General features: G+C 43.4%; 1 protein-coding gene across 4 annotated transcripts in view; it reads left to right on the top strand.

The window, feature by feature from the left end:
* The window catches only part of TRPM3 (transient receptor potential cation channel subfamily M member 3), an 832,457-nt gene that overhangs the window by 759,202 nt on the left and 46,499 nt on the right, over window positions 1-26,756 (top strand). For all 4 annotated transcript variants that reach the window (XM_060100866.1, XM_060100865.1, XM_060100863.1 and 1 more), the window contains 4 exons: window positions 72-212; window positions 7,518-7,646; window positions 12,169-12,420; window positions 18,791-18,965. In XM_060100866.1, the coding sequence (XP_059956849.1) occupies window positions 72-212; window positions 7,518-7,646; window positions 12,169-12,420; window positions 18,791-18,965 (697 nt within the window). The remainder of the gene's footprint in view (window positions 1-71; window positions 213-7,517; window positions 7,647-12,168; window positions 12,421-18,790; window positions 18,966-26,756) is intronic.

Here is a 26,756-nt window from a genome sequence, read left to right as displayed (position 1 = left end):
AAAATGAGATACATGTTGAAACATGTTCTGCAGAATCCTGCTGTGATGGTATTGGTTCTCTTCCACTGTAGGCAATGTTGGGACGAAACAACGGGGAGTCCTCCAGGAAGAAGGATGAAGAGGAAGTTCAGAGCAGACACCGGTTAATCCCCCTGGGCAGAAAAATCTATGAATTCTACAATGCACCCATTGTGAAGTTCTGGTTCTACACTGTAAGCATCTTTCCTTTTCTCTTTTTATTAAAGAAGAAAAGGCCACAAAGAGCCAATGTCAGTTTCTCACACACCTGCGTGGTTTCTTCTACAAGTCATTATATAAAGACCTACAAGTCTACAAGTCATTATATACAGGCAGGAATAATGGCTCTATGACCTTGCTTTTTCCTATAGCTTTGCAAGATTTGTGGAGTTTGTGAGGCAGCTTCCACAACTTCTACGTTTCTCCTCCTTGCAAAAAAGAAAGGAAATGGTAAAAGTGAGAACTAGCAGAAATAGAGGTGAGATGAATATGAGTCTAGTCTAGAAGGGAAATAGAGGTCCTTCTACAAAACGCTTCCCTTTTCTGGATGGATGAGCAATGGATCAGAGTTGCCCATTTTAGACACCAGTCCTGGTTTGGGGGGACATTTTGTGGGTAAGGGCTGAGCAGAGTGTTAAAAGGAAAACTACTAAAGATGGGGATCAGAAGTGTGTAATTACTCCCAATCCGGTATGTCATCAAACAACCTTTCTTGCTCTGACACGGTTAAACAACATGCAAACCAAAGCAGCAAAAAACATGCAAAGCAACCTACAATCACAGCAAGTACTGTCCAGTAAGCACACCCTGCAAATATCTTCTGCCCATGAGATAAAAGATTATCCCTGAAATATCCTCCTCATATGGGAGAAATGGCCCGTCTGCCCCTGTTTTTCATGATATTTTAAGCTTAAGGTGAGCTTTGACCCAGGTCTTCTCTGCTGCTCTCCAGCCAACGGTGGAGCTGTGCCAGATGAAAGATAGTGCATCTGTATTTTTGGCCTTTTTCACAACCAGCTCCACACCAGTCACTTGAGTCAGCAACAGGATAATCTGAGTCTGAGGCCGAGATGACGCAAATGACCAGATGAGGTCCTCTTTGTGTGGTCCTGTATGCTAACACTCAACGCTGGCTTTAAGCCAGGCTTTCCCAGCCTCTGCACGATTGACATGTGGGGCGGAATAATTCTTTGTTGAGGAGGGCTGTCCATGCGCAGCAGCATCCCCAGCCTCTGTCCACTAGATGCCAGTAGCAGTCTCCAGCCCCAAGTAGGACAACCAAAATGTCCCCAGACATTGCCAGATGTCTCCTTGTGGGTAAAACTGCCACAAGTTGAAAACCACTACTTTAAAGTTTGGTCTTCAAAGAGGATGGGAAATTATTAAAATACAAATATGATCTTTTTAGTGAAGTAAAAATTTAAATTTAAAGTTTAAATTTATTAACATTAAAAAAAAATCCTTCCCCCCCTCAAAAAAAATAACTAAGGCGTGCAGAAACCATTTCTATTTATCTATTGCATGCAGATATACACTATTTTTACCTTGCAGAAAACAACGGAGTGGTGGCAAGCATGGACTTTGGAGTCAGACAGCCTAAGTAGAAATCCTGTCTGGGCCTCTTTATTATTGTGTCACCTTAAGCAAGTTACTTTAGCACTACGTTCCCAGTTTTCTTAAGATGGGGATAGTAATAGTACTTACTTTGTAAGGTTTGGTAAAGATTAAATGTGTTAAAATATGTAAAGCAGGGCTTCCCTGGTGGCGCAGTGGTTGGGAGTCCGCCTGCCGATGCAGGGGACGCGGGTTCGTGCCCCGGTCCAGGAAGATCCCACATTCCGCGGAGTGGCTGGGCCCGTGAGCCATGGCCGCTGAGCCTGCACATCCGGAGCCTGTGCTCTGCAAAGGGAGAGGCCACAACAGTGAGAGGCCCGCGTACCGCAAAAAAAAAAAAGAAAAGTAAAGCACTTAGAACAGGGCCTGGAACAGGTAAGCACAATATAAATGTAACTGTTGTTATTCCTAGGCTGGTCCCATTGCAGAGCAATGGGCAGTGTTTTATTCATCCACCCAGGCAGCAATGATAAACTATCATTTATTGAATACCACCTTTCTCTTATATTAGACTGCTTTAATTGTCTAGGACAGAGCGTGGCAAACTACAGCTCACAGGCCAGACCCAGCCCACTGCCCATTATTGTGGCCCGTGAGCTAAGAATGTTTTGTTTTGTTTTGTTTTGCGGTACACGGGCCCCTCACCGCTGTGGCCTCTCCCGTTGTGGAGCACAGGCTCCGGACGCGCAGGCCCAGCGGCCATGGCCCACAGGCCCAGCCGCTCCGCGGCATGCGGGGTCCTCCCGGACCGGGGCACGAACCCGTGACCCCTGCGTCGGCAGGCGGACCCTCAACCACTGCGCCACCAGGGAAGCCCCTAAGAATGTTTTTTACATTTTTAAAGAGTTGAAATAAAATCTACTGAAGACTAATTTGTGACACATGAAAATTACATGAAATTCACATGTAATTCATGTGTCCATAAATAAACTTTTACTGGAATACAGCCAAACTCATTCATTTACCTATAGTCTGGGTGCTTTTGTGCTACAACCGTTGAGTTGATTACTTGCGATAGAGACCATCTGGCCCACAAAGCCTTAAAAATTATCTGGTCCTTTACAGAATATGTTTACAGACTCCTGATCTAGAGCATGAAAGAAACCAGTAGTAGTATCAAGAATTATCTATCACCTTTACAAATAGAATACTAGCATCTCTTACCCTTCCAAGGCATCTCTTTTTTTCTTTGTCTGAGTTCAGTATTAATTTTACTTCCTTGATTCCTCTAGTCCCCATTTACTTAGCTGAGGCAATTTGTTAGCCAAGAATGTTTTTAAATCACAGATGCCTTGCCAGTGGTTCTGAGCCTTGGCTATGCATTAGAATCACCTGGAGTGCTTAAGAAAACAACAACCTGAGTTCTATTTAATCTATATGTTTACTTAAGAAGATGCCTGGGTTCTTTTCCCGGAGATTCTGTTGACATTGTTCTGGGGCACAGCCAGGACATCAGGATATTTCAAAGCTCCCAAGTGGTTGTAATGAATAGCCAGGGATGAGAACCACTGCCCTAGACAAAGGGCTGAGTTTTCAGCCTGATATTTCCAAAACTTCCATAATGATAAGGGATTGTGTTAGAAATGCAAATTCCTGGCCCCATCACAGACCCACTAAATGAAATCTCCAGGGAGGAGCCCGAGCGGTTGTGTTTAACAAGCTTCTCAGGTGAGTCTTGTGGTCTGGGAAGCTTGGGGCATACTGCTCTTCTTGTACCATATACTACTGCAGGTTGTGAGGCTGTCCCTTTGAGAAGTGGGGCCCACGTGTCCAGCTCTCTTCTGCATGGCTGACTGGGTTACCCTCCACAAACCCATCAGACTGGATGCTCCAGTCATGTCTGATTGTGTTTGCACAATGATTTTCAGAAATCCATATGTATTGACAAAGTCTCAAAGAAGTAAATGGAGATGCGGAGTGTCAGTCTTTAAAGTCCCCAGAGATGCTTAACAATAAAATGCAGCTTTAGATCAAAGGGCCCATTTGCTTTTGGTTGTGTTTTTTTCTGTAAGAGTAGTTCCCACCTTGATTTCCCAAAGTATCCCCTTCTACACTCCCAGGGTTCTGAAAGGTAGGACACACCTCACTTCCACATAACCTCACTTCCATATCTTAGCAAGTTTCCAGAGGAGCAGGTTGAGTCCTCTTCTGTTCCAAGACGAAAGGAGGCAGGGATCCAACTGGATCCCAGACCAGTTTGTGGTGAGGGCCTGTTTCAAGTGCCCAGCTGGAGAGGATGCCAATTCAAGGTGCAAAGTGGTGCCAGGTCAGAGGGCACCAGGTGTGCTCTGGGCTTCTCCAGCAGGAACAGACTCCTTCCTCTGATAACACGATGGGCCCTTCCACGCTCTAGCGGCAGTAGGAAAAGGCCTGGGAAGAAGCGAGGAATGGCCAGGCCCCACCAGGGATCCCCAGGCAGCTTCAGTAGGCTTTGGTGCTTGCATTTCATACTTTAGGAGTCATGCACCTTGGTTAATGGTAAATTTATAAAAATATATAAGCAAATAAAATACACATTCTTATAGGATTCCCACTAACTTAAGAATCACAAGGTTCTGTTTCTTTTCAAAGCTATGGCATTCTACACACAGCTTGTTAAAGCTTACAGAATATATATGTGTGTATATATGTGAATATATATTCAGACACACACACACACACACACATTAAAGCATGTCATGTTAGGGTTATCTGCAGCAAGGCCCCATGAATGTTAGCGAGTTCTAAGGTTTCTTCCAAGGCAGCATCCAGCCCTCTGTTGTACCACTGAAACATGTTTAAAGCCCTATTTTTGGAAGTCTGTATTTTGAGAGTTGTCCCAAAATATTATATTGTAGCTTGTTTATGGAAAGAAAAGCGTTGTAGAGTAACTGATTTAAAAAATAGGCAGGAGCTAAAAAGGATGGTCGTGGAGGAGGCATAAGCAATGAGGTCAATTTAAAAAAGAAAAAGGCCGATGCAGGGGACACGGGTTCGTGCCCCCGGTCCAGGAAGATCCCACATGCCGCGGAGCGGCTGGGCCCATGAGCCATGGCCGCTGAGCCTGCGTGTCCAGAGCCTGTGCTCCGCAACGGGAGAGGCCACAGCAGTGAGAGGCCCGCGTACCGCAAAAAAAAAAATAATAATAAAAAATAAAAAATAAATAAAAAAGAAAAAAGAAAAAGAAGAGAGGTATGAGTAGTTAAGGGGGGTAAAAAGGAAGGAAGGGCTGAGGTAAGAGGAGGCAAGAGGCATAGAAGTTTCTTGAAAAAAGAGGTGTATAATAATATCAGTCACCATTCATTGGGCCTCTATACTGTAGCAGGAGGTAGATGCATATTCCCCTCCCCCATCCTTCTGAAAGCTCTGCAGGGTCGGTAGCAAACATCTCCATTTCACAGAAGGGAGGCCCAGGCAGGCGAAGTGATTTTACACAAAAAGATACAGCTGGGATGTACTTGAGCCAGGATTTAAATCCAAGTTTCACTGACTTAGCGTCTACATTCCTTCCACCAAACACTAGTCCTTCTGCCAAACAAGTACATTAGACCTGTGTTCAGAGGAGAGAGGCAGATTGAAGGAGTTATTTAAGTACTAAAATGAAGAGGTTCTGGAAGAATTGTGTGTGTGTCACTGGGCCTACCTGTGACAAGAGAAGATAATGCTTTGGAATGTTTTGTAATGAACTGAGTAAAATGACAAAACCTGGGCAGTTAACAAGGCCCACTGGAAGCAGTGGAATTTGGTCCAACAAGGAGAAGGAAGCAACTAGAAAGAGAGAAGGATTTCAGGTCAGAAGGAGGCTAAGAGCATATTTCACCGTTTATCCACTGAAGTCCTTTCCTTGTGTTTTGTAAAATACAGAACTCACAGGGACTAGACAGTGGATGCCAGTGTATAATGGTAAACAGGAACCATATGAAACAAATTACACCCTAAACACCATCCTACACAATTTCACATTGAGTAGACTCTTTTCAGGTGCAGTTTTTCACAACATGCTAATGATCCCGAAGGGGGTGGGGTAGGAACTGAGGCATGGTTATAAATGGTGGTCCTTGGGCCTGGGGGTGGGGGGTGGTATACCAAAGTGAATCTCTCAGGAGGAGGAGGAGGTCTGTTGATCCTCCAGCATCTATGCAGCTGCCCTCTCACTTTCATACGTGATCTCATTCAACTCTGATATATGCCCACCCTTCAAGAGATGAGAAGTTATATCGCTGTGGCTGTAAATCCGTCAATGTAATAGTGTCTCAGAAAGTACCTTTGACTCATATTAAGGACCTATGTATTCATTTATTTTTTAAATGAGAAGGAAGGGGGAAAAAAAGGAAAAGGGGGAAGAAATAAGAAAAAGAAGAAAAAAAAGGGGGAGGATAAAAAGGAAAAGGGGAGAAAAAAGGAGAAAAAAGAAAGGCAGGAAAAAAGGGGAAGAAAAAGGAAGAAAAAAAGGAAAGGGGAAAGAGGAAAAGGGGAGGGTATAAAGGGAGGATAAAAAGAAAAAAGGAAAAGGGAATAAAATAGGAAGAAAAAGGAGAGAAGAAAAAAAGGGATGAAAAAGGAAGAAAAAGAGAAAAGGGGAGAGAAAAAGGGAAAAAGAAAAAAGGAAAAAAAGGGGAAGAAAAAAGAAAAAGGGAAGGAAAGAGGTCCGTTAGTAGAGAAAGCAGTGTTTCTCTAGTTCTGCAGGGCCGCCCGTTCCCCTGTCTCCCAGCCAGACTGCATCTTTCTCCACCTTCTAAGCTGCTTCCAGGGCTCCAGAATCATGCGGTATCTCCAAAATTCTCAAGGTCTCAATCCTTTTGCCCACAGCATATCCTATTCTTTGCTACCTAAGCTCCAAAGAGTGCAGATTTCAATAAATTCACTCTTAGTTCCTGTTCACAGCCCCGGAGGCCCCTAAAAGCAGCAAGTACCTTACTCGACCTGAAGCCTTGCCTAGAAAAGGCTTAACTTCTATGCCATTGCCCCTAGGATGAGTTTTTTTCTCCAGAGGCTCCTCAGCCCCTTATGTAAGAACCTCACTAGCCCTCCTATACTCCACTCATCTAGACATACCTGAGTTGTCCAGTGACACTCACCAAACCTGAGCCCTGAGGAGTTTTCCTGGGACATCCAGCAACTCAGCTATAGTTCCATCAGGGCTCAACCTGCAGTGCTAGTGCCTCGTGAGGATTAAACCTTACTCCAAGCCGCAGTTGGCCTCACAGACTCATTCTTTCCTATAAATTGCTTGTCTTCTCTTGTTTTGTTCAAAGAAGCAGAAACCAGGAAGGAATATCCCAGCTTGGATAGGGCAGGAAAGCAGTGCCTGGAATAAGAGGTAAAACCTTCCCAGGGCGCCGCCAAACCAAGCACATTAAGATAGGAGGAAAAAAGAAGACATTAACATAGAAGAGAATTAAAGTGGGGCTCCAAGAAATTCCAGGCTATTATTTATGTCGGTTTGACCAATTTACACGTATAGCATGTGTCTGCCTTTCCTTCTTACAGACATTTAATCTACCTGGCATTCATTAGGCAAAAATTCACTGTGCTGTCCTAGTTCAAGGACCCAAGGCTCATGCATGAGCAAGAGCAGCCCCTGAGAGAAGAGGTTCCATTTTTAGCCAAGAAAATATGAGAAACAGGGAATTGCAAAACAAAATGGTGCATCATGACACATAGGTACAAGCAAAGTACTGGGACGCAGAGACACGCAAGGATCAAAAGGAAGATTGTATATCAAATTATTTCAAAATTACAGTCTTTTAAAATTCTTTTGATTGTTTAGAGCCTAGAAGTTCATTTCGTCGTGAATTCCTAGTCCTGCTTGCTGACCTTGTTGTGTCCTGACTCACAGTGGCCTGGCGCAAGGGCAGGGCTCCCAGGTCTTTGCAGCCAGAGCACTGTATTGTGTTTCCTTACAGCTGGCGTACATCGGATACTTGATGCTCTTCAACTATATCGTGTTAGTGAAGATGGAGCGCTGGCCTTCCACCCAGGAATGGATCGTCATTTCCTATATTTTCACCCTGGGAATAGAAAAGATGAGAGAGGTAACTGCTTTCATAAAAGAGAACAGAGGAGAAAGACAGTGGTTAGTTACCTCTGTGGATAGAGGGGATCATGGAACACTCGGGATCCAAGTTAAGCCAGAAACTATTTCTCTAACACTGCCACAGAAACAAAGGACTTGGCTTCCACGGCTGCTGACAGACCTGGGAGGCTTCAGTGTGTTTATAGGGTTGTCAGTCCACGCATGCTTGGGATCTAGTCTATTTTCTGCTAGAGTTATCTCTTACCCCAAGAAACCCTCCAGTTGTCTTCAACACTGTTTACACATCTCTTTCCTCATCCTGATAAACATGACTTTAAAATTTTTTCTACTTTAAGAAAGTTTTTTTTAATCTTTAAATTTTCCACTTCTAACTCCCATTGCAACCCCTTACTCTGTGTCTCTTTGGACACAGTCCACCAATACCTATGATTCTGCAAATGCATTTCAGCAGCTCTAGGAGGAACTACGCTTTCATTCATTAATTTATTCCCTGGTTTATTCCTTCTCAACATTTATTATGTCCCTGCTGGGCGCCATCCTCTCTACCAGCCCTAAGTGAATTGAGCATATTTCTTGTCCTTCAGGTTGAGGATGTGGGTCCCTCTCTTCTCCCCCCAATGCCATCGCATAAAAGGAGCCATCAAAATGCCACCCTCCTGTGACTTGAAGTCAAAGCTAGCCTCGGGTCATCAGATTAAGAGCCGTTAGAATAAATGTAATCAAGCAATAATCCACCAGAGGGCTCTGCAACCCTGCCCAACAAGCTCCCAAAGCCCATTCCCAAGCCCACAGGGGAGGCAGGCTTGGTATGATGATTCCTCTGCATTTCCCCCTGGAACTACAATCACCTGGAGAGGTTCTTCTGGAAGAATTACTCCCTGTCAAGTCCACTGCATTCTCGAGAGCTCTGGAACAACCCTACTTGCTGTACTACAGTGAGTAGGAAAATATATTGAGCTCCATAAAAAAAAGGATTCCTACAAACCCACAAATTCACCCTTGCCTTCATTACTAAGACAGGTTAAAAGGGCCTTACTATCTTAGGGCTTAGCTCTAGACTGTTCTCCAGAGAAAAAGTGGCATCATTTTTTTTGAAAAAGCAAACATGTATAAATATTTAGAGCCCTTCCTTGGGTTTTTTAACTGCTTTGGGGATATTTAAATTCTAACCAACATGCCCCTATCCTGAGAGTCCCATTTTATAAGGGACTGGATTTTTTTTTTTTAAAGTGGCTGCCTTTGCCTCATTCCAACTAGTTGTCTACTCTTAGGCTTTCCCATTCATAATGCCTTCCACTTCCTGACCACTGTTGTGCATTTCCCATTTGTAAACTGAAAACAGTAATAAATTCGCTTTGGTCTTTGTATAGCCCTCTGAGAACTGAGGCCGCAACTGCTGAGGGCTCTGTTGCTGTGCAGCGCCAGCTCACTGGCTTTGTGATTTAAAGCCCAGATGCCTATTCCTTCCCCAGGACAAGCAGAAAAGGGAGAGACTTGAGCAGGGAGACTGGAATCTCTCCAGGGACTAGACTGGAAGAAGACAGGGAGCAGTCTGTACTCCACGGACTGTTCTGGAAGAGGCTGCCAAGCCGGCAGGCTGCCAGGAATCTCCAGGCTGGCTATCCATTTCTCCTGAGGCGGCATATAACAGCGGGGAGAGCAGGCTTTGGAGCCTGGGGTCAGCGGGGGGTCAACCAAGAGTCATTGTTTCCCAGGAAGCAGTGGGGCGGGAGGCACTGACCGCCTAAGTATCTGACTTTCCCTTCGGCCCAATGAGGTTGCGCCCTGGCCCCTCACCCCACGTCCCTGAACCCATTAAGGACATGTTCATTAAGGACGTGCTCAGGCGCCGAGCGTCCGGCCTGGTGCCTCCTCACGGCATGCGGGCCCTCCAGACCTCAGACGTAGGCGCCTGAAAACGGGAAAGTCTGTAGGCTTCCGTGCCTCCGGGGGACCTAGGCGGGCTCTGTGGTTTCTCCCGGGGCCCGTCCCTTCCCGGCACACTTAACTGCGCGCAGTCAGCCAAACAAGCCCCGTCATCCCGTAATCTCGTGTTAACTGCCCCCGGCTGCGGGTAGACAGCTTCTCACGTGGGGCCTCCTCCCCGCTACTCGTGAGGTAGGTGGCCCGCTGTGAAGACATCTCCACTGCACAGGTATGGGAACCAAGACCCAGGGATTGAGAAGTTTTTTCTGCATCCCACAGCTAGAGAGGAGAGCTGGGTCTTAAACCTGACTGACCCGGCCCTAGGCCCACGGCTCTTTCCACTCCCCGCGAGGTTGCAAACAGACGGTCCCCGGATCCCTGGGATCCTAAGAGAGGCCTCACCCCAGCCACTCTGCTTTTATCTCTTTTTATGTTGAGATTTCAGAAAAATACTTTATTTAAAATACATATACATATATACTATAAACCTTAGGCGAGTGTGGGCAAAGGGTTAGAGAAACTCTAAGGCATTCCCCACCCCAGCACGTACGCTTGTGCACAGACAGGTTCTTTCCCCTAGTTAAGGTGGAACCTGGGTGGGAAGCCATCAGGATAATAGCTGCTGCCGGAATTCCTCATGGGTTGGACAGTGGCTTCCAACCTGCGGTCACCAGCATGACCTGGGAGCTTTTAGAAATGTAAATCCTCAAGCCCCACACAGGCATACTGAAGCAGAAACTCCAGGACTGGGGCCCAGGCAACAGTGTTTTCACCAGCCCTCCAGGTGATTCCGATGTATGCTAAGGGCTAGGGTTTAGCAATGAGGCTACCACGCGGCTCCGGGCGGTATCTTGCTCAGCCTTCCAAGCCCCAGTCCTGACTCACTCAAACCTCCCTTCCTTAATATTTCAGGCCAAGGCAAGCTATTAAAGGCACCGTGAGGATGCAAATAAATAGCTGTAGATTAGACCTGGCCCCAGCCTTTGCACTCCTCTCCTTTGAGAGGTCCTGAGTCGGGAAAGGGGTGGGTCATGGCTGGAAGAGGTGGACGTCTCAGGCAAACACAAGGGATTCGTGAAGGTAGCCCTGCTGTATAGCCTCACCAGGTTCCTCACATCCTGTGGTGCAGAATGGGTGTCAACTCCTACTATCCAACTGTTCATTTCATAGAGTGTGGAGCAGCAAAAAGCCCCTCTAGATTTAAGATAATTCAGAGTACCACCCAGCAGTTAAGATATACAAGGGAGTGGGGAATTGCTATGAGGTGTCTCTGCAACAATCAGTCAACACATATTTCTTGAGTGTCTATTATGTAGCAGGACCTGGGAAACAAAGGGTCTGTCCTCAAAGTTTAGTTATAGATGAGAGGAGAGATGGATGGATGTTGAGAGGGATGCATGGATAGATGATAGCTAGCTAGCTAGACTCTTATGCGTACATGTACGCACACATACACATGCATGCAGACGACTTCCATATAGTGATAAAAATCTTCAAAAAATAGAGTAGGATAATGTATTAGTGGCTTGGGCCTGTGGAGACCACTGCAAGGAGGTGGTCAAGAAAGTTCTTCCTAAGAAGGGGAAATTTGAGTGGAAACCTCGAGTGTAAGGAGAACCCAGACATGTAAAAATCTGGGAGAAGAAAATTCCCAACAAAAGGAACAAGTGCAAATGCCCTGAGTATAGAATGGATTTGTTATGCTTAAGAGCAAACCACTAGGCCTCAGGGTAGTGAATGGGGAGAATATGGTGGGACGTGAAATGAGGCCACTGTAAGGAGTTTGGATCTTTCTGTATTCATAATGGAAGCCATCAGAAGGCTTAAATATTCATTTATCACAATTTGCTTTAGTTCTGCTGTTGTTCATATGTTTCTCAAGTCTCTCTCTTTTTTGAATTGAGGTATAATTCACCAGTAAGAAAATGAACAACTCATAAAGGTATAGCTTGATGAGTTTTTACCTACCCATACAACTGTGTAATCACCACCCCGCTCACGGCTTAGGCTTTTAAAGGTCTTTCTGTGTGCTGCTCAGAGAATACATTGAGGCTGGTCGGGCAACAGTGGTGGCAGGGATACCAGTTAGAAGGCTGTTGCAATCATCTGGGCAATGTAATGGGGCTTAGGATAGAGTGGCGACTCTATCTTAGGACAGAGTGAAGGTGGTGAGAAGTGGTTGGACTAGGTCATATTTGGAAATATAGGTAATAGGACATGTTCATGCAGAGGATATGGGTATGAAAGAGGAATGAAGGAGTCCTCCTAAGTTAGTGGCCTGAGTAACTCCGTATGGTGATACCGTTTACTGAGATGAAGGAGGATTTTGGAGATTTGCAGGGTATTAGGAATCAATAATTTTATAGCAAAACCCTAATGCATGTCTTAGAATTGTAAGGCATCCCAAAGGATCAAACTTGTTGCTTATGTACAACTGAGCTAAGCTTAGGCCATCCAGATGAGTAGATAAGGTGAGTAGATACAGGTAGACAGAACAAGCTACTGATGTCAGCTAACAGACCAAGCACTTTCCAACTGGGCTGAAAATATAGACAGAAATCAAACCTAACCCCACTCTCTTTCCTTACATTTAGATTTTGATGTCAGAGCCAGGGAAATTGCTACAAAAAGTAAAGGTGTGGCTGCAAGAGTACTGGAATGTCACAGACCTCATAGCCATCCTTCTGTTCTCTGTTGGAATGATCCTTCGTCTCCAAGACCAGCCCTTCAGGAGTGACGGGAGGGTCATCTATTGTGTGAACATCATTTATTGGTACATTCGTCTGTTAGACATCTTTGGCGTGAACAAGTATTTGGGCCCATATGTAATGATGATTGGAAAAATGGTAAGCACGGTCCTCTGATTCCATGTTATAAGTTCTCAGAGAAGGAGTGGTTATCATAGGAAGAGAGAAATAATTCATTTGGGTCTGCTGTCAGTGTCTGAGATGGCCCTGGGGGTGTTTTATTTTTTAATTCCTTTTGAGTGTTCGGATGTTTGATTACATCTGTATATTATTAATACATAACTGGAGGATTAACTATCACTTACTCATTCACTTACTGACACATATTTATAAACATCATCTATTTTGTGCCAGGACATGGGTAGGAGTTGGGTATATAAGGACACTCATTTAATGAGGTAGATGATGAGAGAAAGAGAGAAGTGATTACCATACAGTGTGAGAATGCTGTAACAGAGTTGTGTATGAAATACCTCAGGAGCATAGAAAAGAGACGATTGGTCAGAGAAGCCTTCACACAGAAGTTACATTTTATATTGGAGAAGGTATGGATCTCCACTGTAAATTTTTAACAGATTCCTTTTTTCTTAATGAAGTTCTAGAAAAATATCTTTCCCTACACAGAGGGGAAAAAAAAAACATAGTTTATTTGAGTTGAGTTAGGTTGAGTTTGAGTTGAACATTAAGTTCTGTCAATATATTTTGTGCTTTGTTACATTACTGGAGAATGATATCTGTTGAAAACTAGGTTCCAGAATGATTCTCCTACTTATCTTATTCTTTTAAAAAAAGAATCCCAAGTGCCAAGTTAATATGCTTCCCCACATACGGCTGTGGACTTGTTCCGGTATTCCTGGACCATACACTAGTTTCCAGACTTTGTCCATAAAGACTGAGCCCTCACAGGACAGCATCGGTGTAACCCTGGAAATGCACAAGTAAATCAGCCCCCTCTCCAAACTTACTAGAGGAAGAATCAGAGTCTGATGCTCAGAAACTGGGTGCTTTGTATCAGTTACCCCACTTTTCTAAGTGTGTTCCCTTAACCTTTACAGGGCATATATGGAAAAGCCAAGTACATCCATTTTACTGTGGCAAACAGCTCTTACTGAAAAATCTCATTCCCAATGTCCTCCACTCCACTCCCGTTGTATCAGCTCTTGAAACAGTTGAACAGTTGGTCAACAGATATCCTTCATCATTCTCACTCAAGTTTTACTATTTACATCATTACTGCTTACCTTTCAGTCAGCAAATCAATATTTATTATTATTGTGTGTGTGTGTATGTATGTAACTCTACTAAAATGAGTCTTAACAAAAACTCTTCCTACAAAAGCACTGGCAAACTCATACGAAGAGAGGGAGACTTTGAATCTAAAAGGAAAGGGTTATAATACCTTGAGCAATTTATTTAACCTCTTTGAGATGCAGTTTACTCATTTCCAAGTAGTAATAATAAATGCATATCTCATCAGGTTGTGGTGATAATTAGAAATAACACAGGTTAAGTGGTCAACAGTGTCTGGCTCACAGTAGGTAGTTGATAGATTATATCTGTTACCATTGTTAAAGTACAATGGAAAAAGGGAAAATCGGTGAGCATACTTATCTGCTCTATTCCTAATCCTTTTGTACAAAAGCTTGGTGTTTATAAAACCAGCATTGTTTAGGGAAAATATCACAAAGCCCACTCTAGAGTGGAAAAACTTGAATTCGATAAGCTTGAGTTACTTACCCAAAGCTGAATCCCAGTTCATTTGGGGGGTTTTTGAGTAGGAAACAAATGTGTATCTTACTGTATAACACTACCTCTTACATCACCTTTGTACTTTAGTAATGAATTTGAGATGATGGTGAGAATTTCCACATCTAAAAGCAGAGTCTCCACTTAGTCTATAGAAGAGGTTTAGGAGAGAGGATCTGTTGGCTTTCCACACAATTTATGTATAAAAATGTATGAATTTTCTGGACAGAGGGGACAGACATCTATGAGATTCTCAAATGTGAAATTCTCAAATGTATTCTCAAATGGACCCAATGAAAGTGAAGAACTATAACAGCTGCAAAATTAAGCCAAGTTTTCTCATTCTTGACACTATTGCTATTTTGGACTAGATAATTCTTCGCTGGGGGGCCGGGGACTGTCCTGTGCATCATAGGATGTTTAGCAGCATCCCTGGCTTCTACCCACTGGGTGCCAGTAACGTGTGTGCATGAGCGCATGTGTGCACGCATGCACCATGCACGTGCGCGCACACACACACACACACACAACAACAAAAACATCTCCAGATATTGCTGTATGTCCCCTGTGGAGCAAATTGCCCTCTGTAGAGAACCAGTACATTAGGTGAATACATTATCTGATTGGTTGTTTTTCATAATTGATCATTACCTTATCTTATTTCAATAAATAAAATTGGGAAAGACCCAAACAAGCCAGATATATTAGTTTTAAGAGGCTGAGTCACATTTAAATACTTGAAATAACTAAAGTCACACTAATGCAGTAAGATTATTTTCAAATTCATATCTATCTTTTTAATAATGGCATAATTATCCCTGGTTTTGATGAGAATGAAACCTTACCGTGGAGTGAGTAAGAGAGATTGTACTGAAGTTTTTCTACATTCTAACGTATTCTTTTTTTTTAAATTTTCTTTTTATTTTTGGCTGCGTTGGGTACTCGTTGCGGTGCGCGGGCTTCTCATTGCAATGGCTTCTCTTATTGCGGAGCACGGTGTGCGGGCTTCAGTAGTTGTGGCGCACAGGCTTAGTTGCTCCGCGGCATGTGGGATCCGCCCGGGCCAGGGCTCGAACCCATGTCCCCTGCATTGGCAGGCGGACCCTTAACCACTGCGCCACCAGGGAAGCCCTAACTTATTCTTGACTGATTAATGAAGTCATTCATAAGTAGAAAATGAGTATATTTGGGGGCTTTGTTTGCTTTCATGGGGCTTTTAACATAATTAGTTCAGTAATAGAGTCACTGATCCAGAAGGTAGGTAAACTATGCCTATGGAAATTATCAGTGAGCTGGATGGACTGCCAGGATGGAAGCTTAACAAAATATGCCCAGATGTGATTATACCTAAAGCCCCCAATATTAGAGAGCCCCTGTTAAGTACTAAACAGCCAAGTAACTCACTATGCCCTGTGGTCTAGGGACTGCAGGCTGCTAAAGTACCTGGACTCAATACTGATCAAGTATGATTCCAATTGATCTTCAGATCCAGAATCACTTAGTGGAATTCCAACCCCTTTTCTTCATATTCCACTTCTCAGTGGGTCTCTAAGCCTAGCACTAAGCTCACTTATATAATGTGGAATAAAAACAACAATAATAGGTTTCATTTACTATGTGCCAAATACCATGTCAGACATGTCAGTCATCATTACAACCCCATAAAATAGGTTTTAGTATCATTTCATAATTGAACAAACTGAAACTAGGCAAGGAACAAAGGAAGGATTCAGACTCCTATCTATCTGACTCCACAGCCTGACCTCCTTTCAATTCTAATAATAAACTTTTACTGAGAACTACCCACATTAAGTGTTTCACACATTATCTCATTTAATCCTTACAAAAATAATATGCATTATTATTATTTATTATTATTTATTATTATTATTTATTATTATTATTACTTTACAAATAAACAAGACCAAGCAACGTGCCCAAGATCACCTAGTTGTTTTTACTACCAGAGTCAAGGTGAAAACTCAGGTATTCTGACACCTGAGGACACATACTTAACCGCTACAGTATATACTCTCCTCTATAGAAACCAACCAAAGGATATTTGAAAGAATGAGACACAATCAGCTCTCTTCATATTGAACAAATTGGACAATTTAGCTTTAAAAACAGAGGTAACCAGGGCTTCCCTGGTGGCGCAGTGGTTGAGAATCCGCCTGCCAATGCAGGGGACACGGGTTTGATCCCTGGTCCGGGAAGATCCCACATGCCGCGGAGCAACTAAGCCCTCGCACCACAACTACTGAGCCTGTGCTCTAAAGCCCGTGAGCCACAACTACTGAGCCCGCGTGCTACAGCTACTGAAGCCCACCTGCCTAGAGTCTGTGCTGCACAACAAGAGAAGCCACCGCAATGAGAAGCCCACGCACTGCAACGAAGAGTAGCCCCCGCTCACCGCAACTAGAATAAGCCCGCACGCAGCAACGAAGACCCAACACAGCCAAAAATAAATAAATTAATAAATTAAAAAATAAATAAAAAATAAAAATAGAGGTAGCCAGACCCAGTTCTCACTAATAATGTCCTGTTTCTGCAGTTCACTCCAACAGATACCAGTATTTGTATGGAAGCTAAGACTCCTTTGAAATGTATGAAGTTGAGTGTTTGGGAACAATGTTTCTTTGATTGTTTTGACCCTTTGAATAGATACTACAATCAAGCTGAATGAAAACAGTCCTGAGAAATTAGATTAGAACAGTTGCTGTATTTACTGGCTGAGTTTTCTTGGGTCAGACTAGTTCCTAAGTCTCATAAGTACACACCTTCCTCTCCCCACCCACCTTTTCATCAGTCTAAATAAATATAACATGAAGGACCCATTTGTGTTTTCTCACTAATAGAACTTTTTGTAAATAAATGATGAAAGAATTTTATAAGATGAGAGAGAGGATGAGAAATAGACCCACATTCCCTATAAAACTGTTTCAGCACAGCTGGCTTGCTCACTCTTAAGAGAGTTCTGAGGCCACTAAGTTGTGAAAAGAATAATTAACCAGCATATATTTTTAAGGACAGTGAACAAATACGAATGAACATCAAATTTTGAGAGATTCTTATTTAGTTTCAAAGTCAGACAATACTTGAGAGATTTTTAAGTTGCCTTGAAAGTTGATTAATTGGCCTAAAATGTATTGAGCCCCCAGTGTCCTAAGGCATACAGGAAGGCTGTAATGTTTTAATTCCAATAACTGGCACCATGAAACGTATTCTTGCAAAATAAAATTTTAAAACTAATTTAAAGCCTTCATTACCATTGATAAAATTATCATCAGTCTTTCTTTGTGGATGGACATTCCTTCAGGAAATTTGGTATCCAAGGGAAGATAGTCTTTTGTATTAGGTGGTTTTATGTAAGGGATAGAAACCAATCCCCAACTAGCTTAAGCCCAGGAGGGGTAAATTGGTTTACAGCAGGGCATGATAGAACTGGGCTTAAAAGCTACTGCAGCCAGGCCCCCAACTACCATCACAGCACAGTCTTTCTCTCTGGAATAGCTGCTTCATTCACTCTGGTCAGTGTCACTAGTGGGAGACTCAGCCTCAGACACTGAATTCACATCATTACAGAGAGAGTAAGGGAGCTTCTCTCTCCTGCTTCAGTTAAAAAAAAAAAAAAAATCCAAAGAAGGGATTCTGGTTGGCTTGTCTATGTCACATGCCTACCTCCTGTCACTGTTGCCAGAGAGCAAGGTACCATGATTAATCCAGCCTGGAAAAGACACCTACCTTTAGGGCCAAAATGGGTGGGAACTGTTTCTGAAAGAAGGAGGCAGTGGGTTCTGGCCAGGCAAAATGATAGTTAGTACATCCTCATCTACTTTTGGTGATCAAAGGAAAGTAATTTGGCATGTGAGAAACAGATCCCAGATAACATGTATCATGAAAACAAGCAAAAAAGAAAGGAAAAAAGAGGAACAAGAGATAACATTGTACTTGAATGGAGTCGAGAATTTTATAAACACGTTGAGATGAAAATCCAACATTTCGGCAGCAAACACAGGAATGGGCCATTAGGCTACCTGATTCTAATGCCTACAAAAACACCCTCCATAACTGATAGGATGCACTGCAGAAGAAAGCACAGAAGTGGTTCTCTGAGAGACTGGTTTGTGATAGAATACCATGCAATGAGGTAGGGGCTACAAGAATAAGATGGTATAAGGTGGATATTTGGGTTGTCCTAGCCTTGTTAACAAATGATTATTTTCTTGAGCTTTTCAGCTCTCCATAAGCCTTTCAGAATTTAGGGAATTTACAGCATTGCAATAGTTGTTGAAATAGTCCAACTATCTCAATTCCAATTTTGCTAAGAAGAAAGAGACCCAGCAAGGGCATTTGCCTTTCCCAGGAGCAGAAAAAAAGTTAGTACTGCATTAGTATAAAGACTCAAGCCTCTGTGTTATATGACTCTCATGCCTAGTCTTGACTAGGTCCCACAGAAAACAATGGAAGATGAAGGGGTTCCATTGTGCATGTGCTTTCTGTTTTTTTTAAATGATTTTTGAGTTACTGACAAGCTTGTATGGACATTGGCTTCAATAGATCAAGTGTTCTCTTACCTGAACACAGCTCCCTATGTCAGCATCCCTTATCAGCAGTCTCAAAAGTGCACCTCCTTCAAAGGTTTCCATCAATGTCAGCACCACAGGAATACTCAGTCATTCTGGTTTCTTTTGTTTCTCCCTCTGCTTCCCCACCCTTCCAGATGATAGACATGATGTACTTTGTCATCATTATGCTGGTGGTGCTGATGAGTTTTGGGGTCGCCAGGCAAGCCATTCTGTTTCCCAACGAGGAGCCATCATGGAAATTGGCCAAGAACATCTTCTACATGCCCTATTGGATGATTTATGGGGAAGTGTTTGCAGACCAGATAGACCGTAAGCAAGTTTATGATTCTCATACACCAAAGTCAGGTATTTAACTTCATTTGGGTCATATCTTTTCCAAGTTCATTTGTTTGTTTTCAATAAATGGCTCAAGATAGAGGACTGATTCCTAGCTTGCTATCTTGGAGGAAAAAAAAACAATTACAGAAGGTGAATATACCATTTTAGCAAAGTAGTCCTCGGGTGTTTTTTTCAGGTATGTCCTTTCTGTGACATCTGTTGTGCCAAATTTTATCAAGAATGAACCATTTAAAAAGGTCTAAATTCTTTGGGGATTCAAAATCCTAGGGCCATGTGTTGACTATTTTGATATTAGGAGTATATTATGTCACTACTCCCCACCCTACCCCAGCCCCCAGCCTTTAAAAAATAAATTCCTTGGGTTTGACTTCAGAACAAATAAACAATTCTCAATTTCGCCATCAGAATTCAAGAGGGCAAACATCTGCATGGTGTTTTCCTTGCACTGGAAACTATTCTCCTGCTCCTTTTCCCACTGTCTTAAATTATGTGCTATTGAGACTCAAAAGAAGCTAGTATTCATTGCCTGGAAGTATGGAAAATGCCTTAGGTTATAAAATGAGTTGCTTGCTTGTAAATGCCAGAAAAAAAATAGTATCTATATCATGAAGTGATTCATGGTGAGGGAGTGCCAGCAGGCCCCCGACGTTTCATGCCCTAATAGATGCTGATTCTCTGTAATAAACACCCTTCTTGTATAGAGTTTGAAGATAGTTGTGTCCTAGGAGTCTGTTCCAGCATTTTATTTGGATCAAATGTCAGGGCACACCAGGCACTGGGAAATTATTTGGGAAGAAAGCATCAGGAAAGAAATATCTTTCAGTGTGGAGGAGTTGAATCCCAGGAGCAACCATTTCTCATTTTCCCTGAGGAGTTTAGCTCTAGAAATAACATCCTTCCAACATTGTTGAATTAACATTTTTCTAACATTTTTTGCTGACAGGCCAGCCATCTGAGCTCTGGACTATGGACATGGATTAGGATTATATAACTAGGTAGTGTAGCTTATTAAGAACAGGAGCAAAAACTAGTCAGCATCTCCCCCACCCCACCCCTGCCAGTCACAGGTAGGACTGAGACCAGGAAAGTAAGGACAAATCACCAAAAAGTGTGAGTCCTACAGGCCTGTGAAGAACATGTGTACACTGGCCACAGAACACACCAGTCTCTCATTTTCCCTTCCATGATGGGTTCTGAACAAATACTCTTTCCTTCTCACAGTGAGTTATCTGAGGCAAGAAGTTTTTTTGGAACACCTAATTGGAACAAATACTCATTTCATGAGACTTAGCCATCTCACTGAGCAAGAATTTTAACTCCATCTCCCAGTTGGAATATCTTTGACAATGTGCAGCCTTCACCAAGACAGCTTTCCAGGGACTGGGGAAAACTCTTTTGAATTCCTTCTTTCAAATGGTCCCTAAAGGCAAAACAGCACTTAAAAAGCCCACCTATGATCATTCTCCTCAGAGATTAAATGTACTATTTTTCCCCAAGAAATTGCTTTTCCACTTACATTATTTTACTTTTTCTATCTTTCCTTTCTTTCCCCAAATGAAATTAAGCCCCCATGGGTCTTTTGACAGTGCAACATTTTGGGATGGGAGAAGGAGGGAGGTGTAGGTGTGCTTTATGAGTGGGATTCTGTCCGTCCGTCTACAAGTGGCCATTTATTGATGTTGTACTATGAACCCAGCCTAGTGCAACAAACACCACCCTCTGGCTGAATCAGAGGTTCTATTATTGTTATTTTAAAAGAAGGGCTGATTGTAGTTTAGAACTTGAAAAAACCCTGGAGATGGAAGTGCAGTGTTTTGTGTGAGTGAAGTATGAATAGAGATTTCCCACATTGTTAATTAGATCTGTGGTGCTCTATGTGTGTGAGAATGAATTGCTACCCCATATCCCACATATCCCAGTATGTAGCCAACTCAGCCTTGGATGGATGTAACCTTCATGACACCCTTCCCCCGACCACTTACCTTCCTTTTTGATACTCTGAAATTGGCTGCAATGGTGACCACTGTTCTAAGCTAAATCAGCCAGTTTTCTGTCTAGGGTGTTAAAGAGTATTTGTCCTTTCTCAAATGGGTATAGAACGCTGCCCCCAAATCTGTCATTATACTTGGCCAAAGTCATTGAACATCCCTGTCCTCTAAATGATTTGGTTTTCATGCCATGGCACTGAGTGGGCCAAAGGGGGATTGGGTGATGGCCCTGCCCGGACATTCAGAACTGCCCCGGAGACCCGAGTACTGAGCTATTTGAGAAAGGTACATATCGTTTATGCTGCCCTGCGGTGTCTTGCCTCCTTTCTGTGCCGTGTCCAGGTTGCTTTGTGAAGCATGTGTTCAGGCTGATTGGATCTCATATCCACCTGGACCCACAACCCTGCCCAGGGTCCACCAACCCCATCCTGTGGATGTGCCCAGTGGGGACCTCTCCAAGTGCTGCTCATTCTCGCACACCTTCTCAGAGCAGCTCATTTCTAATGTAATGCACGCGCTCCATGTCTAACTCTTTTTGTTTTTAGCTGCAAAATTGTTATACCCATTTCATGTTTGCAGAAATAATCTTTCTTTTTTTTTTTTTTTTTTTTTTTTTTTTTGCGGTACGCGGGCTTCTCACTGCTGTGGCCTCTCCCGTTGCGGAGCACAGGCTCCGGATGTGCAGGCTCAGCGGCCATGGCTCACGGGCCCAGCCGCTCCGCGGCATGTGGGATCTTCCCAGACCGGGGCACGAACCCGCGTCCCCTGCATCGGCAGGCGGACTCGCAACCACTGAGCCACCAGGGAAGCCCAGAAATAATCTTTCTTAATTAAGACGAGTGTATATGGCTGTATAATGGGGCCCTCGGGGTGGGTTATTAACATCTGTCTCACACCTCAGAAGGGAGAACAGCTTTAATGCCCTCACTTCTGGGAGGCAATATTACCCAACTACAGATTTTTAATATACATTCCATTTTTTTCTTGTAGTTAGTCCTAAACCCAGAGACTATGAATAAGGCCAAAAAAGCTAGAATGAAACTTCTAAGGTTACTTTCCAAATGTGCTTAAAGACTAAAAGCAAAAGGAAAAAAAGAAAAAAAAATGAATGTAAATTTACAAAATGACATATACTTTGACCTCTAAGCCAAGTTGGGTTAACACAAATGATAGTCCAGCCTTAATCTCAATTATCTTTAGAGGCTAAAACACTTGCTTTGGTGTTGGGAGCAGAAGTGAGTGCAAGAATGTTTTTGGAAACGGCAGATAATGATACTCAGGAAGGAACAGTGATGATCTGCTCGTCTAGACACTTTGCCTAACACCCTGATTAATGGATGGGAATTGAGCCTGCTGTCATTGTCTGATTGGGGGTTTCTGGGTTTTGTTTTTTTCAAATAGCCCAAAATCATCTCAGGTATTTATGTTATATATACTAGCTCTCTAAGACCCAATCTGTGGGCTACTGTGAGGGGACTTGGGCTCCAGGTTACTAAAAGCATTGCTACCAGAAGGATGATATCCTTCTGGGCATCTCATTAAATGACCCATGTTGCATGGCTTCTGAGAGCTGGTCAGGATCCCACTGCAGCCTGAGGGGAAAAAGCCACTTAAGAGTAGAGGAGCAGCAGAATAAATTTCCAGCACATTCATGCCAAGGCGGGGGCAAAGCTAAAATTAGATGGGTTTTCGCCAGCTGAGAAATCTGGTTCTACATTTTTGTGTGTAAGGTGCTTGGAAGTTCACCTCTGTTGGCAGAGAAAGTGGGGTGTCTCTAGCTTCCTCGAGCCTCTGAATGAATGAGACTTCCTTTTATTTACAGGGCATCCTTGCATTGCCTGCCATACACAAGAGATTCCCCAGGCTGTACCAGGGCAGGGGGAAAATGAATCATGCTCTTGAATACATTAAATCAGCATCTAAATTTAGTCCTTTTTTCTCTCTCTCTGAGTATTTTCACAAGTTTGGTTAGTAATGTGGAAGCAGAATGTCCAAAACTTACTTTCTACCATGGCAACTTATTATTTAGCCGTTTCTACTCACCCTAAATTAACTATCCAACCTACTTAATGCATGGGTCACATTTTATTTCCCTTATTGCCTAGGGCCTTTCTGCCTGAAATTAATAGGTTATCTGGAGTAAGAGAGATATTTGTGTTGTTGTTTGGTTTGATTTGGTTTTGCTCATTTATTTATTTAGTACTGAAGTTTTGCTGTTCAAAAACTCTATAGGCTTGTTGTCTCTGTGATGTTGACTGGATTTAAAGTGTTGTTTTTGTCAGGAAACAAGGAGCATGCATGGGCACGTAAAGCTCAGACATTCTCCTGTATTGCTTTTCTGTCTCAAATCATTTGTTGCTCACTTCAGGTGTGGAAATTAGGATAGCTCAAGGCCGGTCTCTAAAATATGCCTACTTATGGTGAAGCTTAGAACAGCAAGAACAGAGAAGATGACTATTGTTATGCATTTCAATCCATAGACTCCAGTTCTGGAAACTCAGGGCTCTGCATCTGTTTGGTATTCAGGACTGACCTTCTCTAATGGATTCAGAGCACACTATGCCTGACAACTGTGGCGTGGGGAGTGCTCCCTGACGAAGGAAAGTATTTTGGAAAAGACAAACTCGAGCCTGTGCCAACTTTTGGGAAAGGGGGTATTGTTTTGCTGGGTTTTGTTTTTGCAAATTGCTAAGGAAGCAAGCCAATATGAGGCACCACCCCCATTTTCTGTCCCTGAAAGTCAGCTTACACTCTAGAGAATCCCCACCCAACTTGTTTACTAATACAACCTGAGGGTTAACGGGCTTACAAACAGCAGAACTATCTGCAGACAGGCTGTTGTGATGATTCATTTCACTATTATAACCAACATTTGTTCCACTGTCATTATGCTGATTTTAGCCTTTGCTCACAGGTTAGGCTCCATTTTTAATTTGTTCATTTCTCAGTCAATGAATATTTATTTTGTTCCTACTATGAGCTGAGCATCGAGGTACAGAGATGCATGTGACAGAGACATTGTCTTCAAGGAATTTACAGTCCAGGAGAGGCAGACTGACGTGGCCCATATATGTGGAGATGGAGCCCCAGAAAGCAAGTAGTCAGTTCTTCCTGGGGTGAAAGGAGGAGCACAGTAGGTGAAGCCTTGCAAAGAGTGGGAAGGTTGAGCTGAGCCCTGAAATTTAAGTAGATATTTGCTAGACAGATGGGAGCAGGGGGGGTGTGAAGGAGAAGAATGACATTCCAAACTGAGACTTAGCATGGAAAGTTCCAGGCACAGCAGGTAGTTTAATATGGCTGACTGCAGGGTGAGAGGCAGGAGGCAGGAAGCAGGACAGATGGGTCTGAAGAGAGGCAGGAGTATAGATCTTAGCGGAGTTATACTCCCTGCTTAGGGTAGTACCATGATACGATATATGTTTTAGTTGGAGCTATCAAGCAAAATGTAAAGGGTCCATAAGAGGGATGGAGATGGAAGGTGGGAGGACATTAGCTAATGCAGTAGCAGTTGGGATGGAAAGATGGGCAGCATGAAACTTCAGGAAGGTAAAATCAGAAGGACCTGGATAGAAGTCAGATGGTGCAGAAGGTGGGAGCGCGGGAAGTGGATGAGGATTTAAGATGGAGGAGATGAAGTTCACGCCAAGGTTTCTGGCTCAGTCTAAACAGTGCCGTCATCTACTGAGATAGAGGAGCAGGGAGGAGGAACTGTGGGGGGAAGGGGACTTGTCCACTTGGGCTTGGACGGAGCTTGAAGTTTCCATTGGAATTCCAAAAAAATTATGAAGAAGACTATTTTGTATATAGAACTCTGGAGCTAAGTAGAAAAAGCTGGACTGGAGATATAGATTTGGGGACCAAGAATATAACCACCAGTCAAAGCCATGGGAGTGGGTGAGCCTTCCAGAGAGCACAAGTAGAGAGAGAAGAGAAGGCCAGAGCAGAACACTGAGAATGGAGGAGTCAACAGTATCAAATGCAAGAGACGGGTGCAACTAGGTGAATATTTAAAAGAGTCCATTCAGTTTGACCTTTAGAAAGTCACTGGTGACTTTGGCCAGAGAATTTGCATTTCAGTGGGGACTGCAAAAATCAATTACAGTGATTTAAGAGTAAATGAGTAGCAAGGCAAAGCATTTACCAGGGAAAAGGGAGGGAGAGAAGTGTTGCATATGTATGGGCCCGGGGTGTCAATGCAGTGAGGCTTGGAAAAGAAGAGTATTGTTTTGTAATCACCCCTCAGAAAAGTCACTGACCCATACATATCAAAGAATTGCTTAGGGCTGCCTCTTTGCATAGTTAGGTTGTCTGTTTTCTCGGTCAAGACTCAGCAGCCCAGATCAGGAAAAACAAATAGTTGGATTAAGTCAAGATTGAAGATTTGTTGTGCCATTACAGCAGAAAGAAAGGGGCCTAGGGATTGTGAAGAGGCTTGCAAGGGTTCTTAAAGTTGTGCATTATAAGGTCTAGGATGGAGGGTGAAGAAAATAAAGGTACAATGTTGGTAAGTACCTAGGAGGAAAAAAGAATAATCAAAGGACTAGAATTCTAACCTGAACACCAAGAACACTGAGGACTAAGGGTCCTGAGAGCAGTGACAATAACGTGCTGTGGTCAGAGAATGGCAAACGGGCGTTCAAAATGGAGAGGTGCAACGATTTAGGCTAATGATAAGGCCCAGGAGCGGCTATAAGAACGGGTTCTAGGATATGCTGGAATCAAGGTCACACGTCGTGAAGCTAGGTTCTTCTGTGTTTGTCACTTACAGACATCGAAGTGTCCATGATAGTGACAAGAGAGGGGGTGGACAGGAAGACTTTGGGCAGGATGACCTGAAACCCAAACGAGAAAGGGCTTTTTGCACAACAGTGAAAGACAGTGGTTTAGAAGAGGCAAAGAGTATCAGCGAGAATGCAGATGTTACTTATGGGAACCACACTGGCAGATGAGCAGAAATGTGGGATTTCCATCTGAGAAGGTTACAGGGAGGTGGTGTCTTCCTACAAAATGGGTTTAGCTAAGCCAGGAAAATGAGCTATTGTTCTTATGATAAGTGTAAGAAAGCAGAGGAGTTTGTGTTCAGTGGTAAGGGTTTTCCAGAGGGCTCTGGGGAAAGGGAGGAAAGGGAGAAGTGGGAAAATTCAGTGGGCAGAAAGCGCAACATCATATGAGGACGGTAGCATAAGGCAGGATAGTTAACCAGAGGAGTTTGCATTGCAGATATAGAGGATCATAGGTAAGAAAGGTATGGTGGGAATAACCTTTCCAGAGTTTTGAGGCAGCTGGAGACTGGAGCCCTAGTAGCATAAGAGGCCAGATGAGGCTGATGAGATCTAGGTCTCAGAGGCAGACTAGAGTGGCCATTGCTCAGGTTTCCAAGATTGTGTTGGGGACAAATTGCTCTGGTGCCTGAGGAATGGGTGTGGCTCCCAGATCACAGATGGAGAGGCTGCCAGAAAATCAATTTTATGTTTTATTATAATTCTGCTTATTTCTCTTTTGAACACCTACCCCCTTATGCTGGAGGAAAATCATGACCTCAGGCTCAGCCCTCTCTACCTTCCCTGAGGTGGGTTAATGTTGGGGGTGGGAGCAGGTTGTAGTTTTGAGTAATCTGTCCACACAGTTTGCTGCCAAAATGTCCATTATGCCTGTCAGTGTGACCCTCCAAGTGTAGCTGACTTATGAGGTCTCCCCACAGTCCCAAATCCTAGACACTTGCTCCCTCTGGGGTCCTGCTACCCACAAAAGAACTGCCAGGAAAACCACGCAG

The sequence above is a fragment of the Mesoplodon densirostris genome, chromosome 6 (assembly GCF_025265405.1).
Source record: "Mesoplodon densirostris isolate mMesDen1 chromosome 6, mMesDen1 primary haplotype, whole genome shotgun sequence".
Classification (NCBI taxonomy): domain Eukaryota; kingdom Metazoa; phylum Chordata; class Mammalia; order Artiodactyla; family Ziphiidae; genus Mesoplodon; species Mesoplodon densirostris.
Note: the sequence above shows the minus strand (reverse complement) of the source record. Positions and strands in the feature narration are given on the sequence as shown.